Below are 16,600 nucleotides of genomic sequence, written 5' to 3'. Positions count from 1 at the left end.
TTACATACTTATTTATACAATATGTGTGCTTATGCTAACATCATAAGACAAAAGTTGGTTCTGTGTTGTGTGTAGTGAGAACGCGCTAGAGTGAGGGGGGCCCCCAAGCCAAAGCTCGCTTAGGGCCCCCAAAAGTCTAGGGCCGGCCCTGCTGACGTGTTTTGGACGTAATCTCGTCTTTGTTTACATTAGCAAGCCTCGCTAACACTCAGAGCTAACCTGTACTGTAGAGCACATGTGTTTAAAAAGCGGGAAATAAAAAAAGGAACTCACCTTGTGGTAAACCCGCAAGAGAAAAAGCATTTGAGCTCCATACTGTTTCAGAAATAATCCTTGATGTGGTTTAGAACAGGATGGCATTTAATCACAGCAGAATTTAACTTTATCTCCGGTAGAATTCTGATCAGGCATTAGCTCCGCCTCCTCTTTTTTGTTTTTCAAGCTAAGGACCCAAAATCTGCGTTTCTCTAACAGGGCTGCAAAAGAGGGGTATGAGCAGTATGAGGGATGGCTACAATGGGTGAACTGTTTGGTATTTTAAGCAAAATTTCACAGACATGTTTTGTATAGGTATGGCCCTACAATATATTTTTCCAATATAGCATAATAGGTCCACTTTAAGATTTACTTGGGGACAAAATCCTCTTTTAAATATTGTTTTAAAAGATGACAATTTTCTGTTGATATTTTTACGTTTTCTTTTTCCATTTACAAAAAATAAACAATTGTTTTAACAGATAAGAAAACTTAGCAGTATGTGTCCTTACAAAGATTACATTACATGTTACTTGTTAGACGCTTTTATCCAAAGCGACTTACTCAATACTGTGGACAGTCCACACAGGAGCAATTTGAGCACTAAAACATTCAAATTTGAAACATTCAGATCAGCCCATCTCTGATTCAAAATTAAAACATTTGTCAAACAAATCTGTCAGTTACTGTCGTTAATTTGTGATTTTCAATTGAAAATTACATTCAGTTCTTTGAAAGCAAAAATAAGCATGAAGAACTCATGAAATCACTTAACAGAAAGTCATGTGTTCATGCTTTGAGTCACAGCGGGTCTGAGAAAGTGTATTTTCGGTAACCGCTGTTAGAAAGAAAGAATTCACTCAAAGCGACAGCATATCAATGTTATCAGAAAGTCTACAACCTTGCATGCTAAGCAGCTCTATTTATGGAAAAAGGAAGTAAGAAGATGTCAGTTTATTGTCACTATGAGTCCTATGAACTGTGTCAAAATGTGTTGCCACCCCTCTACTGAATGTATAGTATGACTTACAAAAATATTTTTTTTTTCTCAGTCACTAAGTGAGCAGCTAGTGTGTGCAACATGATTGTGAATAAGAGCAGAATGTGGGGGTGAGGTTGCCTCCAACCCAGTCTGTTGGTTTCTTGGTTTCAGTCTTCAGTCAGTCCCAGGCGAGATGGTTGGTAGCGGATTTCTTTTAGATTTTTTAGACTCAAAATGCACTTCCTATGGAATCAAATCATATGTGTTCCTCCTTGGTAAGTGTTTTTTATTGTTTCCTTTAAAAGTTTGCTATCTTTATTTTATTTCTATGTTTTGTGTTGGTTTTTAGCCTTATTTTTCTTTGTAATGTATTACGAATGCAGTTTGTGAACTGCTCTATCATTATACAGTACTCAAATCAAACCACTCCCTAAAGATTCTTGTTGTTTTTCAAATTAAAGGTGTGATCCTTGTTTACTACACAGCACTCTCCTCTCATGTTCAAGCTTTGAAAGGTAGGAAATGTTATTTTGTTTCAACAATTCAGATAATAAATCCTCATACTGCTGCTTACTTAACATATGTTCATTGTATCTTTAGTAAATAACTTTCCCGGATGAATAGCTCTATTTCTCTGCAAGAACTATGATAGCAAATCGTAATTATTATAAGATACGTGTCCTACCATAAAATAAAAAGTGGCATCATATTTAGAGTTGTGTTCTGCACAGAGCATTCTTGTAAAATGACCAATTATTGATTATGTTCCAGTGCCCTGCAAGTCAAAGAACTTTTCTTCAAAATATCAGCACTGTGGGATAAACCCAGGTAAAAACACATTTGAGTCATCACAGATTGAATCATTAGATTGGAGACTTACTTTTAACTGTGACTCTACACTGCCTCTCTTTTAGCTGGAGTGCATGATTTAGATTGTTTTGGTAAACATCCGACATCCTATCGCTGTGTGTGGAAGCCTGGAAACAGCGCATCAGAAAATACATACACACTGATCATAACACAACCGTAAGTAGGCTTTCTTGAGTTTTTCTATCTAACATGAAACTGTTCGTACCATTTGTAATGATTTCTAACATTAAACCGTTTTTTAAGCTCTTCTCCTTCTAGGATAAGACACTGCAAAGTTTACACATCGCAAACAAACATCACTGAGGGGATACTTTTATATGAAAAGTACAACATGACCGCTGAGGTTTTTGAAAACAGCGCATCAACCAATTGCACAAAATCAGTTTTCAGAGGGTCACCAATGAGCTTGTGTAAGTCCAAAAACATTTATTTATAAGAGAAAGAACCTGATAATTTCTCTCTTTTTGATGATTCATCTCTGACTGAATATGTTTTATTTTTTTTATTTTAGTCCGATGTGGTCCTCCACATAATGCTTCCTTCAGTCGCCACTCAGGAAAACTAGATGTGAGTGGGAACTGGCCAAATGAGGATATAAAAGATGTTCAGTATTACTCAGTGAGATATAAAGCACTGGGTAGCCTGTCATGGAGCAAGGTCAGTATCAAACACCTGTTAACACAACATAAATCAGTTTTCATATTCTAAATGTTTAAAAGGGAGGTCAAGATTACTGAAATTAAAGTTAAATCTTATATTAACTGAGAATTTGGTATGGTAGCTGTCTTACTTTAACTTCATGTGAAATAACTTGGACGGAAACTAAAACTAAAAATGTGTTTCTTATCTGAATAAAGCAGCAAGATTCCTTCTTGAGGTTACAAAATCCCTTATCTACATTTGACAACACACGTACTACTCTCCATTTCGAAACAACCTTATCCAGTTTACTATTGTGCCATGCATTTCCAATGTATTATTGCATGTACTACATTGAAGAGTAGGTTTGGCTTCTTTAGCAACAAGAATACAACTACACTTTATAAACAACACAAGATCAATTGAGTACTACACTTCAATAAACTTTAGGGACTGTTTGAACAAGACTAACATTTTACAGGCTTAGGCACAGCACACTAATATGTTCCCAAATACATTGTTACATGCCAAAATGCAGCATGTATCATGTTTACCATGTTCACCGTCTAAGTTAATGGTGCTAGCATGCTAAACTTTGCTAACTAGAAACAAAACAAAGTACTCAAACTTTAAAAAGCGCGCTCCAGAAGAAAGGAAATACATTATACAGCTGTTTTTAACGACTGAGTAGTTTACTTCATGGCGAGTAAACTGACCTTTATGTGTGAAATTAGTGGAATTCCCCTTTAATGTAACTACAGAAGGACCTGTCGTTGTTTGAGTCTCCCTAGCAGACAAGATCTCAAAGAGCTAAGATGATTAGATGTCATCTACAAACTATTTATATAACAGGAAAGAAGAAAGGCCTTACATATTTTCTTTGTGGTTCACAGCCTCTCATGCAATCTAAAAATGGAAAGAAATGTACAGTGGAGAATTTAAACTCCTCACTGGTCTACAGTATGCAGATACAGTGCGTCACTAATGATAGATGTCCACAGTGTCCATGGAGTGAAACTTACAGTGTCCCTGCAGGTACGTTTGATTTTTTACTTTTATTGGTTTAAAACGGAATATAACATTAAAAACAAGCAGGTTTTTTTATACTATTGTGGTAATTGTGATAAATGTGAGATACATGCTGAAAGAATATGCAACTGTTAAATTGCAAGAACTGTTTCTTAATAAATAAATGTCCTCGTTCAGAACTGACTACACAGCCTGTCATGGTCAACATGAACGATACTGACATTGCAAAGACAAAAGGCAGACGGCTGATTTCTCTAACCTGGAAGGTATTTTCTTCTTTAATGTATCTCCTTACATTTTCAAGAAACACAAAATATATTGGGGAATATGTCTTCTGTTTAATCATGGCTGATATCATTACAATATTTAAATGACCCTGTCTGTTAGTTTCCTGCTAAAGAACTGCATGATAGCTACCATGTGATCATTGGGAAAGCATCAGGAGAGGCCCCACGTCAGAGGATGATCACCACTGAGCCAGAAATCAGACTGGTTCTCTCATATTCAGAATATCATCTCAACATCAGTGCTGTGAACAACGCTAGCACATCCCCAGCTGTGAGCCAGACAATACCACAGCGAGAAGACACACCAAGTTAGTTGTCAACTCATTTTATTTTTATTTTGGAGATATGATCTATATAATTCCTTGTACAATAAAAGGATTACAAATATGCTCTATTAATTTGTCCACACAGGTACGGGAGCTGAGAAGCTGAATGTGACAGTCGACAACAATACATCTTTTACGATCCACTGGAAAGAAGATCTCATCAAAAACTATGTCTGCTACTCTGTGGAGTGGATGGAGAGGGGACATAAAGCAGGGTCCATGTCTTTTTTTGAGGACGAACACAACCACAGGACTTTAACGTCTTTACCAGGTAAGGAAAAATGTACAGATATTGACCAACCCTGTCCCGTTCAATGTCTTTACTTAAGTGTTCTGCCACGTACACTTTCAAAAAAGTTAATAGGTGTCATATTCAGAAGTTAAAGGATATACGTGTTTTTGTACAAAGCAGAGGACCTTTCAGGGGAAAGGATTTGTTTGAAGGTTCAGCCTCAACCTGTAGAGTCCTCAGGTTGTTTTAATATACTTCAAGTGTATTTCGGACTACTTCAAATGTTGTTGGAGAGTTAAACCTTTTTAGACTTTTTCCTTCTCCATACACATTGGACGTATGTGAAGTTGTGCCAGGAACCCCCACTTAAAAAACAGAAAACATGCAAGGATAAGCAAATACAATTCATTTCAGTGAAAATGTTTGCATCTTCTGTTTAAACATAATTTGTTCAAAAACGTTTTTTTTCCTAATTTTGTTGCTAGTAACATTGTTTAGGTGGCCTTATGATTCTCATAGAACGTTGTTTTTTTTCATTTAATTTGAATAGGTAGTATGAAAATTAGGGATGCACGATAATTATCGGTCCGATATTAGGAATTATGACGTCATCCCGATAAACCCGATACCAGTATTAATAGCCCCGATAATATACAATATATTTTTTGGGTAAAAAAAAAGAAAAAAATACTGCGGTGTGGGTGGATTGGGATGAGGGGCGCTTGTTTTTCACTCGGCTCCTCCCGTTTTGCCAGTACTGTGGTATTAGTGGTTTAGGAAGAGGGGAGTTCTTCAAAAATCCAGCGCTCCCTAACTCATGACGTAAATGGTGTGCGGCCGTGAAGCCAGGACAGTAAACAAACATGTCGTCGGTGGTATGGGCGTTGGAGCTATCTGCAACTCAAGGCATATGCTCGAACCGGAGCTGCCTGGACGCTGCAATCATCTTGCGCACTATCCGTGCTGAGTGTGCTGACTTTTCGTACAATGTCCCACTGTCTGGTTTCCTGCATAAAGTCAAGTGCTCGGCGCAGTTGTGGTGAAATGTCGCTCCTCTGTTTTCATTTAAACAGTTCCTTATATCCGTTAGCGCAGCTAGCTAGCACCAGATGCTAACAACAACAATGCACGTAAGGTCTCTCTCTCGCTCGCTCGGGCCACACATACACACACCCTCCCGGTCCTCCAGATGGCCAGTCGGTGCCTGCCGGTGAGCGTGGAAGTGTGGTCTGCCACAAGCGGGCGGCAGGAGCGGGGCTGTCAGCATCAGCTTGTAGATGGTATTTTAAACTCGATGCGCTCTGAAACTACGGGGCGGCCGAGGAAAGAAAATACACATGCGTTAATCGCGTTAAAATAATTAGTGGCGTACAATTTTTTTTATTATCGGTATCGGTCTTGAGAAGCAGGAAGTTATCGGTATCGGTATCGGTTTCAAAAAACCAATATCGTGCATTCCTAATGAAAATACAATCTTCAGTTTCAGTTTCCTTCCTCTAAGATAATATATTTGGTTATTTTAAATCCCCAGAGCCTTTGGAGCCTTATAAGAGATACAGCATCACTCTGCACACACGGCCAGACAAGGACACCTGCAACATGAAGAAGGTGAACAACAGTGAGAGCACCTATGGGAGAACACACTTCTACTCCATAGAAGGATGTAAGTCACAGGCCTTCTACTTTTCCACTATTTTATAATGTTGTCGGAATAAATGAATTACTCTGATGCTATAAAGCAAAGACCACGAATGTCTGCATCAAATTGAATTTCCATCCATCCAACATTGGTTGAGAAATTGAGAATCTGCTTGTAAATCAAACAATCTGCTAGCAGTGCTCGAGAGAAAAGTCAAGGGATCTGCAAAGTCATATGGATTCAGCCTCTGGGGACCATGAATATACACATTTTCATGTCAATCCATCAAATTGTTGTTGGGATGCTTCAGTCTGTTTCAGTTGTGGACTGCCTGAACAATATTGAAATCACAACAGAAGCTACACGGATAGCCTACAGTAGCTAACACCAAGGATAAAGATCACATCTAATAGGCCAATACATATTGATTTTTCTTATCCTATCAAGAACCAAACAGACTGATTTCTTGATATTGTGCTCCCAAAGCTCCGCTCAGTGCTCCCACAAACCTCAGCTTCGACAATGTATCGCTGAATTCAGCGGAGCTGCAGTGGTTGTCCATCCCAGAGGACGACATCAGAGGTTTCCTTCTGGGTTACATAATCTACTGCACTGAGTACCACCATGGAGGCGCCACTACAGAGAGAAGTAAGTATTATCCACCCAAAATAAAGTCCTAATTCACTTACAAGCTTTTATACTCGTTATTTTGGCCAAACCATAAATACAAAACAAAGTTTCAATTGTAAAGTCCAGATAAAACATGTACAATAACTTTGTATCAGCTGTAACATCATTGGCTTCGCATTGTTGTTTGCCCTCAGTGACACACAGCCCAGGGTTTCCCACACATAGACTATACTTGGGCGGGCCGCCCAGGTATATTAACGGCCGCCCAAGTATATTTCGCGACCCATTTAGGTTTTTTTTTATTTATTTTTTTTATATATATTTTTTTTTTTTTTATTCGTCCGTGACCACGACGCCATCTGCGATCGATTAACTTGTGGACAATGATCCCTCGCTCTACGCCTCCTGTACCCAATCCCGGACTGGCCATCGGGAGGACCGGGGGGTTTCTCGATGGCCTGGCCTGTTAAGTGGCCTGCCTCACACAGGGTGACTGGCTGTCTACATGATGTGGCCTGCCGACATGGCCACTGTCATACAGATCATAAATCAAAGCCCTTGATTGGTCTCTGTGTGTCATTCAAGCTTGGGATAACCTCAGCTCAGGTGAGGTAAAGGACTCTCTTAGATAGTTAACTTAGTCTAAGTTCTCAGTTCACAGTGGGTAAACACATATTTCCATTTGAGGGTGTCAGTGTTTTTTCATATTGGATATGTTATTGTTTATGGCCCTGATTTTATGATTATTGAAATGTATACAGTTCTGTTTCATATAGGTGTTCCCATATACAGTGGGGCAAAAAAGTATTTAGTCAGCCACCAATTGTGCAAGTTCTCCCACTTAAAAAGATGAGAGGCCTGTAATTTTCATCCTAGGTATACCTCAACTATGAGAGACAAAATGAGAAAAAAAAAAAATCCAGAAAATCACATTGTCTGATTTTTAAAGAATTTATTTGCAAATGATGGTGGAAAATAAGTATTTGGTCAATAACAAAAGTTCATCTCAATACTCTCCCTACATCGGCATTGTTATGAGTGGTCGCATTTTCGAGAGCTCCTGCTTTGGAGGTTATTCCTCACGATTTTTTTACATATTTCATCCTCCTGACAATATGGATTATGGACTCCTACCTCAACTCATCAATGAGGCAACATCACTTAGAGAAGGAGAGTAATGAAAGCGGGGATAAAATGAACCACAATTACTTTTACCTTCTCAACGGCTGGGAACGGAAACACCTCGCTTTTGGAAGTGCAAGCATTCATGCATTATTAACTGCAAACCCGACGCGAAAGTACTTACCCCCGTCAGGCAAACTAGACCGAAGAAGTATGATCGTCTTGGTCTTATTGTTAGCGGGAGATATCCATCTGAATCCGGGCCCGGTGCAGACAAGAAGCCAGTCCTGCAGGCTCGAGGAGCTAGCATCACAACTAGCATCACAACTAGCATCTCTTCCGCTGCAGCAACAACTACGCGACGACAACAGAGACCGTGGAGACAGCGGAGACCGAGGAATGAACGGAGACTTCGACATTCCCCCGGGGACGCCTCGGCAGACAGACACGCATGAGGCAGTGACGAGAGGAAGAGAACCGAGATCCGAGGGAACAAATATCCGCCATGTTATTAGCCACCCTGCTAGCATATCAACGGCTAAAGCTACAACGGAGCCTCCCTCCCCCCACCACCCCACCGCTCCAAACACCACGGCAGGTCGCAAGCCGGTTGCTGTAACATACAAAGACAAATATCTGCAAGCTGACGACATTGTGCATTTAAGCAACAAAAATGGACTACATATTTTTCATCTGAACACTAACAGCCTGAGACACAAACTGGCTGAACTCAGGCAGCTATTCATGAACGGTAAGGCAAGCATATTATGCTTTTCTGAGACCAAATTGGACAATTCCATTACAGATTCAGAGATTGAAATTGACGATTATCTTGTAGTGAGAAGGGACAGGAACGTGAATGGAGGTGGTGTCTGCATGTACATACATAAAGACATCAATTTCAAAAACCGTACTGACCTGAATCATGAAAATATTGAATCTGTGTGGGTTGAAATTCTTTTTGACAATGCTAAATCTGTAATAGTCGGGACAATCTATAGACCACCGGAACAGAGTGACTTTTATGATACATTAGATGGGTGTTTGGCTGATGTGGGGGATGTCGAGACAATTATTATTGGAGACTGGAACACGGATATGTAACGTAAAGACACGTCCGTCTTCAAGTCCTTCAGTAGGATTTGTGATCTGCACGGCTTCAGCCAGCTAATCACCCAACCCACCCGGGTATGTGAAACAACACAAACTACCATTGATCTCATTCTGACTTCTGACAAGTCCAGGATCTCCAGTAAAGGGGTTATAGCATGCGGTTTAAGTGATCATTATATGATATTCTGTACCCGCAAAAAGCTAAAACAAAGGGCCGGCTGTCACAAAACAGTCATATCTAGAGACCTCAAAAACTACTCTAGCGAGGCCTTTAACCTAGAACTGGAGAGCCTGGACTGGTCAGATGAGCTCAGTGGTACACAAGTTGAAGAAACATGGCTTGGTTTCAAAAACAAATTCTCTGCAATACTCAATGATTTGGCCCCCCTAAGAACAACCAGGATAAAAAACCGCGCTGAGCCGTGGATGCACTCCGGCATACTGACCGCCATGAAAACCAGAGACAAAAAATGCTCTGAGTTTCATAAAAGTCAGTCAATGCTTTCCAAAAGCACGAGCAGTGAACTCCAGGCACACGTGACTGAACTAAAAATTGAAAGAAACAGACTAAGAAATTACGTAAGCTCCATGATCAAAACTGCCAAAAAGAATTTCATCAATGTCAAAACTGAGGAAAACAAAAATAAACCCCGTGAACTTTGGAAATTACTCAATAACCAGCTTGGCTGCAGTAAAAAACTCAAAACGAGATTTTCTAACTTAAACATAAAGACAGATAACAGGCTCATCACAGACAAACTGGATGTGGCCAAGTACTTGACATTTTTTTTCACAAACATAGCCACAACTCTTGTAAATAAATTACCCTCCCACTCAGGGCTTTTTGGAGTAGATCACATCATGACCTACTACAAAAACCTAGGGGTACGCAAAGATGATTTCAGTCTAGCAAGGGTAACAACAGCAGAGGTACTCATTAAACTGAGCGCCCTCCAACCTAACAAGGCCACTGGCCACGACAATATCCCCTCCAAATTCCTCAGAGACACAGCAACCGCCATCTCACCAGTCATAGCTCACATAATTAACCTCTCCATAAAACAGGGAAAAGTACCCAAAGACTTCAAAATTGCAAGAGTAACCCCCCTGCACAAAAAGGGCAGCAAATTGGACCCAGGCAACTACCGCCCTGTTTCTATACTTACCTCCATCTCGAAAGTCATGGAAAAATAGTATATGAACAGGTCGAAAAGTACCTCGCGGAAAAGAAACTAATCTATGAATTTCAATCTGGCTTTAGAACATCCCACTCCACTGACACATGCCTTCTTTATTTGAGCGACCACATCAAACAAGAGGTGGACGAGGGCAAGTACTGCGGCATGGTGATGCTGGACCTACAAAAGGCTTTCGACACTGTCAATCACCCCATTCTGATTGACAAGCTAAAAGCAATTGGTTTTGATAAACTATCGGTGAGCTGGATGCAATCCTACCTGGAGGGGAGAGAACAGATGGTGGAGGTAAACGGTACTCTGTCCCCCCCCCCCCCCCCAGTGAGCTGTGGTGTTCCACAAGGAAGCATATTAGGTCCGTACTGTTCCTAATTTATGCAAACGACATGTCATCAGCATGTGACTGCAACTTGTTCCTGTTCGCGGACGACTCAGCCCTGCTGGTCTCTGACAGGAGCAGATTGCAGGTTGAAAAAACCCTCAGCTCCGAGCTCGGCAGAACCTGCACCTGGCTCGCCGATAATAAATTATCATTACACCTGGGTAAAACAGAGTCCATTCTCTTCGGTTCGAAACATAATCTCAGCAAATCCGACGACTTCTCAGTTGCAGTGGGTGACATTATTGTCACAAGTAAGAAGGAAATTACATACCTAGGATCTATTCTTGAGGCAAACCTCTCCTGTGACAAAATGGCATCCAATGTAATAAAAAAAAGTCAATCAAAGAACTAGATTCCTGTACCGGATCTCCTCTCTGGTAAACAAAAACACCCTGAAAACTCTGGCAGGAGCACTCATTCAAGGGTACTATGACTATGCTTGCACGTCATGGTACCATAGCCCCTCCAAGGCGCTAAAAATAAAACTTCAAACATCGCAAAATAAACTGGTCAGACTACTGCTTGACCTTTCATCTAGAACCCACCTCACCTCTGCCCACTTTGACAACCTAGGATGGCTTAGAGTAGACGACAGAGTACAGCTACTTGCAATGGGCCTGGTCTACAAGATCCACTACACCTCTATGGTACCCATGTACATGTCAAAATTCTTCCCAAAGGTCAAGAAATACCATGATCATAACACCAGAGGGAGCTCCACAAATCATGTAAAACCCAGATTTGGCACAAAAAAAGGGGGATTACACGTTTCGCAATTATGCCACATTTCAAGAAAACCTTTATTTATCCAAGTAAAATCCCATTGAGATCAATGATCTCTTTTTCAAGGGAGACCTGCAGCAGTAGGTTCCACAAGAAGACATAAAAACATAAACAACAGAACAACAAAAGGACATCATACAGCAAAATGTACAGGGATTACAATTTACATATTTAACCACATACCGGTACCAACAGCATCTGATTTTGTAGCATCCAACCGAGCTTTAAAAACATGTAGTGGTACTAGCTTGGTAATTTTCCATTCTTTTTGCAGACTGTTCCATGTTAGTGGAGCTGCACATCTAAAAGCTTTCTTCCCTAAGACAGTCCTAGCACTTGGCACATTTAATAAAACCACAGCATGCGATCTCAGGCAATAAGTCACATCAAAGTGGAACGCTCTTCCCACAACTGTAAAGGAAAGTAAAACTATACTTACCTTCAAAACCTCTCTTAAAGAGCACCTTCGGGGGAGAGCATTGCAAAACTGGCCCCGGTAATGGTACAAATCTCAACCTGTCGTACAATGGACAGCTTCCCCCCCCCCCCATCTATGTATATACTCGCATTTTAGACTCTGTTACTAACTGTATATCTGTAGACTTGGTATGTCTTAAATGTCCGGTTAGGATGTATTAGAACGAAATCTAAAATGAAAATTGTAAATAAGCAATCTGTATGTAAAAAACCACCTGTATGTAAATTGTAAATAAGCCATCTGTATGTCAAATATGTCTTATATGTCTTAAATGATATGATGAATTGGAAATGGGGGACCCTGATGTAAACAAGACGAAAGTCTTTCTCTGGTCTGCATCCCCTTAACAATTGTATGTTTTGAGCTGTACTGTACTGTACCCAATATACAAGCTGTTAATAAACTTTTCAATCAATCAATTGTTATATACCCTTTGTTGGTAATGACAGAGGTCAAACGTTTTCTGTAAGTCTTCACAAGGTTTTCACACACTGTTGCTGGTATTTTGGCCCATTCCTCCATGCAGATCTCCTCTAGAGCAGTGATGTTTTGGGGCTGTCGCTGGGCAACACGGACTTTCAACTCCCTCCAAAGATTTTCTATGGGGTTGAGATCTGGAGACTGGCTAGGCCACTCCAGGACCTTGAAATGCTTCTTACGAAGCCACTCCTTCGTTGCCCGGGTGGTGTGTTGGGATCATTGTCATGCTGAAAGACCCAGCCACGTTTCATCTTCAATGCCCTTGCTGATGGAAGGAGGTTGTCACTCAAAATCTCAAGATACATGGCCCCATTCATTCTTTCCTTTACACGGATCAGTCGTCCTGGTCCCTTTGCAGAAAAACAGCCCCAAAGCATGATGTTTCCACCCCCATGTTTCACAGTAGGTATGGTGTTCTTTGGATGCAACTCAGCATTCTTTCTCCTCCAAACACGTCTAGTTGAGTTTTTACCAAAAAGTTCTATTTTGGTTTCATCTGACCATATGACATTCTCCCAATCCTCTTCTGGATCATCTAAATGCTCTCTAGCAAACTTCAGACGGGCCTGGACATGTACTGGCTTAAGCAGGGGGGACACGTCTGGCACTGCAGGATTTGAGTCCCTGGCGGCATAGTGTGTTACTGATGGTAGCCTTTGTTACTTTGGTCCCAGCTCTCTGCAGGTCATTGACTAGGTCCCCCCGTGTGGTTCTGGGATTTTTGCTCACTGTTCTCATTTTGACCCCACAGGGTGAGATCTTGCGTGGAGCCCCAGATCGAGGGAGATTATCAGTGGTCTTGTATATCTTCCATTTTCTAATAATTGCTCCCACAGTTGATTTCTTCACACCAAGCTGCTTACCTGCAGATTCAGTCTTCCCAGCCTGGTGCAGGTCTACAATTTTGTTTCTGGTGTCCTTTGACAGCTCTTTGGTCTTGGCCATAGTGGAGTTTGGAGTGTGACTGTTTGAGGTTGTGGACAGGTGTCTTTTATACTGATAACGAGTTCAAACAGGTGCCATTAATACAGTTAACGAGTGGAGGACAGAGGAGGCTCTTAAAGAAGAAGTTACAGGTCTGTGAGAGCCAGAAATCTTGTTTGTTTGTAGGTGACCAAATACTTATTTTACCGAGGAATTTACCAATTAATTCATTAAAAATCCTACAATGTGATTTCCTGGATTATTTCCCCCCATTCTGTCTCTCATAGTTGAAGTGTACCTAGGGCCAAAATACCAGCAAGTGTGTGAAAACCTTGTGAAGACTTACAGAAAACGTTTGACCTCTGTCATTGCCAACAAAGGGTATAACAAAGTATTGAGATGAACTTTTGTTATTGACCAAATACTTATTTTCCACCATCATTTGCAAATAAATTCTTTAAAAATCAGACAATGTGATTTTCTGGATTTTTTTTTTCTCATTTTGTCTCTCATAGTTGAGGTATACCTAGGGAGAACTTGCACAATTGGTGGCTGACTAAATACTTTTTTGCCCCACTGTATCTAGTCTCTTTATTTTCCCCTCAAAGTGCACCAGATTGATGCATTTAACTCCAACATTTTAAAACAAATCTTACTGGGGGAACATGCCCCCGGACCTTCCTAGAGGATTTGAGGTCCACCCCCACTTAAAATCACATTGATAGGTTCCTAAATACATTTACCATTTTTTTTAAAAATAGTAACCCATGTCCATATGTTTATTTGTGGGTAGTAGATTTAAACTATAGGGCTACCACTATGGGCCCTTTCCGTACCTGTTCGCTCTGCCATGGTGTGAAGGGTCTGCTAACAAGCGACTAACAGAAAGGTTAATGTTAATGTTGTTGCACATCTCCTCCCCGGCACCACCACCCCCCCAAGTATATTTCAAAGCTGTAGGAAACACTGCGAGCCTATTATTGTCAGTGGATTTCCTGTCTACCAGCTAGTTTGTTTACCACTGTCTCAGTCTCTGGTTGATTAACAATATTGATAGACTGAAATTGAAAGCTGACAATTCTTACAAACTTAATAAGTGGAATTTGATGGTTTGACAAGACAAGAACGCTGTCAATGTGGTGTGACAAAAGCACTAACAACATACTGCTAACAATCACAAACCTCTACAACAACATAGCTCTACCTAGATGACAGCATTTCCTCTTGTGAAAGTTCTGTTTTTGAATTTAGCCATACAGCCTGCTAGCAGCTCCATACGATTATATTCATGCACATAATAGCTTGTGCTAGCTGCTAATGTCAGCATGCTAACATGCTCAAACAATAATGCTAACATACTGATATTGAGCAGACCTAATGTTTACCATGTCCATCTTATTGTACCTTGGTAGCATGCAAACATTAGCGAATTAGCATTATGTGTTGTTCAGGTGAGGATGATAGGAAAGTCCTTAGTTGCACATTTTCACCAAAAACCAGGAATCACCACATGAGTTTAGCTCATTAAATCCAGTTGTTAAAAACTAGATAAAGACACATTTAACCAGCTAATGGCACAACTAAGAAAGTCAGAAGTTGAACAAAAACATGGGGCTCTACGGGGACAATGATTATTGGTACAAATTCACCTAAAGGTTGTTTAGAGATGTCAGTCTGGATAAAAGTTGTTGACCAACCGACTGATTTATGTCACCATCCCTATCTGTTTTGCCAAAAGTAAATGATGGTTTAGTATTTTGAAATCCAGCCTAACTTGAAGGCAGATGTGTCCAAATCACGTGCTCAAAACCTGTCTCTCTTTCATTGCAGATATTACAATGGATCCAATGTCAAACAGCTATGAATTGGGGGATCTCAAAGATGGCACAGCATATGGAGTCAAGATATCAGGTTTCACTGAGGCGGGAGTTGGAGTACGAAGCACACCAATCTTTTTTACAACAAAATATCAAGGTTAAATTAATCAAAAATCTTTTCATCACTAAACATTTATACAATGTAATTTGTTAGACTGCCTCACTAAATGTGTTTTTCCTGCTGTCTTTCTTTCCGTAGAACTTTCTAAACTCATTGGTGTCATCACAATCTTTGCAGTTATAGGCATTGTGCTTATATTTGGATCTCCGGTAATAAAAAGGTACAGTCACTTTCTTTCATATGCTGAACAAGCTGTCCCTACATGTTTGTATTGGTAAATACTTACTCTACACTACCTACTTTAACTAGAGCAAAAGTCATTCTGTGGCCGAGCATACCTAACCCTGGAAAAAGCAACGCAATGCAGAAAATAGAAGAGCCCTGTGAACTGGTGAGTGTCTGTTTTTGCAGTTTTAACATTATGAAGCAAAACACAACATCCAGCCAGTCTGAGACAAAGTACAGCTTAAGTTAATGAGGAGCTGTTTTTACTTCACTCAGGAACTACTAGGATCCATAAACCACCTGGAGATGGAAGAATGGGATACAAACAGCCTGAAGATAGTAGAAAAACAAGAAGTGATCCCTGCTAGCCCATTGCCATCAATGTTGCCGCTCCTCCACGCCTCAGATGATGAGGAAGACTCAACAGAAATGACTTGTAACTGGATCCAGGGAGACACAGGAGACTCAACTGAAGAAATCCCATCTGACATTACTGGAAAAATCATCCCAGACATCAACAGGATAGACCCCCAGAGCTCTCCTTTCACATTTCCATGTGACTATACGACAATAGAAATGTTTCAGCAGGGGATTCCTCAGAGCATGCCAGCAAGGACGTCCTTTTCTCAAGACACAGAAAGCGACCCAGAGGACACAGAGTGGACTGTGGTGAAATCAGAATTGGACTATATGAGCCAATTTAGTACTAGTCCAATCTTGGACGGCAAGGAGATATCCAGGATTTTGTGAAAAGAGTTTGGAACACAAGAACCATTGTCCATGAACATCTGAATCAGACCACATACATATAGTTTCTGGATTTTGTGGAATGGCATACATACAGTATGCCATTCCACAAAATCCAGAAACTCTATACTGTATGTATTTCTACGCTACTTGAAAATGCACATTAACATCTCTGCTCATTTCTTGAGATACATCTTTGAACATAAAGTATGCTATTTTCATCTGTACATGGATAACCTTGACGTTTGAATAAAAAGGGCAAAAAAGACCTAATTGAAATGCTCCGGCTTCATAAGCATTAGTGAAATGATTATAATCACTTT

The 16,600-nt window shown here is 40.5% G+C and overlaps 1 protein-coding gene across 5 annotated transcripts; it reads left to right on the top strand.

Moving 5' to 3' along the window:
• Positions 1–1,232: 1,232 nt before the first annotated feature.
• Positions 1,233–16,559, top strand: LOC117561440 (interleukin-31 receptor subunit alpha). 5 transcript variants are annotated; one of them, XR_004571375.1, is made up of 17 exons: positions 1,233–1,512; positions 1,699–1,752; positions 2,009–2,065; positions 2,152–2,263; positions 2,351–2,517; positions 2,619–2,764; positions 3,640–3,781; positions 3,953–4,041; positions 4,163–4,370; positions 4,474–4,659; positions 6,152–6,283; positions 6,746–6,907; positions 15,198–15,341; positions 15,444–15,525; positions 15,615–15,696; positions 15,807–16,332; positions 16,388–16,559. XR_004571375.1 is itself a non-coding variant. In XM_034238870.1 (16 exons), exons 1-16 carry the CDS (start codon positions 1,431–1,433, stop codon positions 16,278–16,280), a joined length of 2,304 nt encoding a protein of 767 aa, XP_034094761.1. In that variant the 5' UTR covers positions 1,233–1,430; the 3' UTR covers positions 16,281–16,559. The 5 variants fall into 5 exon arrangements, 3 of the variants coding, with proteins under 3 accessions (XP_034094761.1, XP_034094760.1, XP_034094762.1); XR_004571374.1 differs by having other exon boundaries at positions 15,807–16,336; XM_034238870.1 differs by having other exon boundaries at positions 2,366–2,517; positions 15,807–16,559.
• The last annotated feature ends 41 nt before the right edge of the window (positions 16,560–16,600 follow it).

This window comes from Gymnodraco acuticeps, unplaced genomic scaffold, assembly GCF_902827175.1.
Source record: "Gymnodraco acuticeps unplaced genomic scaffold, fGymAcu1.1, whole genome shotgun sequence".
NCBI lineage: Eukaryota > Metazoa > Chordata > Actinopteri > Perciformes > Bathydraconidae > Gymnodraco > Gymnodraco acuticeps.
This window is presented reverse-complemented; position numbering and strand designations above follow the sequence as displayed.